A 2,344-nucleotide genomic window follows, 5' to 3' on the forward strand; every position below is an offset into this window, starting at 1 on the left:
CCCCCCCACCTGTGTGCAGGTTGTGGGTTAGACTTCCATAAGCGCTGTGCCTTCCTCCTGCCCAACGACTGCAGTCGGGCTCGTCGGCAGGTCAGCACCAGCCTCTCCCTGTTTCCCCCCCGACGGCCCCGCTCACACTCCCTGTCCAACCAGGCAGGAGGCAGTCTGGAGGAGGTGAGGAACACTCTCTCCTACACAGTCACTGGAACCCTCTGAACGCATTTGAATGCTTTATTCACAGTAACAAAAGATCATTGTTGCCGCTCTCAGGCCATTCGATTATCCACGGGACATAACGTTGTTATTTGGGTTTGTTTAAGTACAGTACTTCATTTTACATTCTTTTGTATCTTATTCTATTTGATATTCACATAGTTGACTTATTCCTGCGTTTTTGCTTGCACCATTGGGTCTTTTGCACTTTGTATGTCTTTCTTTTAAAGTATCCTAAGCATGCTGCACTGCTGGGCAGATAGACACAATGATGTAAAGCCTTTGAATCTCTGCCTCTCCAGATCAGCATGACGAAGCCCTCCTCCAGACCCCCGTCCTGGGCCGAGGCCCCGGTGTGGCTGGTGGTCGGGTACGGGGACTCCAGCCCGGCTCAGGTTCCTCACACCTTCCACATCCACAGCTACACCAAACCCACCGTGTGCCAGCACTGCCACCGGCTGCTCAGGGGGCTCTTCAGGCAGGGCCTGCAGTGCTCAGGTCAGTGGGCTGGGGCTGCAAACTGCACGGTCTAAACACATGGTGATAAGGCAAACTGGGATACAGTTACAACTGGAGTACTAAAGACAAGAGCAACTACAACTCTTCAGTAGTGAATAGGATATAGTTTAGATCAGTTACTCACTTTTTGGTTATTTACTCTCTAAAATGTCCGTATCCGCCTCAAAGAGCCAACATCACTCGACCATTTGTTGCATTATCGCACTTTAGTTTAAGCTAAATTAGCAACAGATAAATAACAAGCAGATTCCTTTGGTCAACAGCTTCCATTTGTTTTAACATACTGTACTGCTCAACAACTCTCCTGTTGCACAACATGTCCATATTGGCCTCAGAAATACCACATTGGTGTACCATCTGGGATACAATGCTAACATTTGTTGCATTTCACACTTCTTCAGTGGATAGAGCCTACATGAGCTTTAAATAACTTCCACTTCCTCATCTTGTCGACTTCAGCTATTTAAACACCACGTGTTTTAAAGCCTGTACTTTCAGGGATGGGTCATGTCATATATATTAAAACATAACGTTGAGATGCTCTGTTCCTCAGCATCTGGATTGAGCTATTTGTGGATTACAGGTTCAGAAACACTCTTATGTGTAGCCATTAGTTTGATTTGAGTTACTGCCTGGGGTGTGTCCCAAAATGAAACTTTAAACAATAATAAATCTTGTTGTTTCCTCCTCAGACTGCAGGTTTAACTGCCATCGGCGCTGCGAGCTGCTCGTCCCCAGAGACTGTCCGGGAGAGAGGAGGGCCGCCAACGGGGAGGGTGAGCGGGAGAAGTTTTTAACATACTATACTATGACTTGTTTCCAACCACTATATCATTTCTTTTTATCTTATTTTTTGCAGATACTATGCAAAACTTTTTTTTTTACATACTTATTTGAAATGCTTATCTATGACTTTCATTCATGCTATAATATAACATTTCTTTTTAAATGTCAACATCCTATGCTATGGATTTTTTTTAGTATTCTTCGACACACTACAGTACAGTATGACTTTTTTTGACATCCTGTACAATGACTTTTATTTATAAAATATTCCACATGCTTTATCACTTTTTTACATATTTGTCGACATCATATACTATGGACTATTTTCCACTATACTATGAGTGATTTCATGATATTTTTGAACATACTCTGATATCATGTAATACAAATAATCTTATTTAGTTGGAATGCTGTTAACAGCAACTAACTGTTATTCTACGGACGAAAAGTTTATTATTCCGCCGGTATTTTGCCGCGCTTCTCCTCCCGCATTGAACATCGCATAAACTCCGTTCAAACATCAAAACGTTCAGCTCGGTCGGGAATCGATGGCTATTACTTTTCTCATTCATAACTTTCATAATTCCAGAGATACATCCCATAATTCATCACATTTTTAACATTGAAGTCAATGGAGAAATTCTTCAACTTCAACAAATCTTCATGCGACTTCAACTGCTAACTGTTCATTCATACTTTCACTCGGAAACCTCATTCCAACTTTAAAATCTAACACATCTTTCTGACATTGTTCGTGTAAAACAACTTTTAAATCTGATTCTTACCTTTTAGAGATATTAAACATTGTTCAGACCTTGTTAAAGAG

The 2,344-nt window shown here is 41.8% G+C and overlaps 1 protein-coding gene across 1 annotated transcript in view; it reads left to right on the forward strand.

The window, feature by feature from the left end:
* Nucleotides 1-2,344, forward strand: part of LOC104958424 (serine/threonine-protein kinase D3-like) — a 16,042-nt gene that overhangs the window by 3,133 nt on the left and 10,565 nt on the right. Inside the window, exons 5-7 of the mRNA XM_010786162.1 lie at nucleotides 20-174; nucleotides 516-711; nucleotides 1,425-1,508. Of these exons, the coding sequence (XP_010784464.1) occupies nucleotides 20-174; nucleotides 516-711; nucleotides 1,425-1,508 (435 nt within the window). The remainder of the gene's footprint in view (nucleotides 1-19; nucleotides 175-515; nucleotides 712-1,424; nucleotides 1,509-2,344) is intronic.

The sequence above is a fragment of the Notothenia coriiceps genome, unplaced genomic scaffold, assembly GCF_000735185.1.
Source record: "Notothenia coriiceps isolate Sejong01 unplaced genomic scaffold, NC01 NC01_scaffold00028799, whole genome shotgun sequence".
Taxonomy (NCBI): domain Eukaryota; kingdom Metazoa; phylum Chordata; class Actinopteri; order Perciformes; family Nototheniidae; genus Notothenia; species Notothenia coriiceps.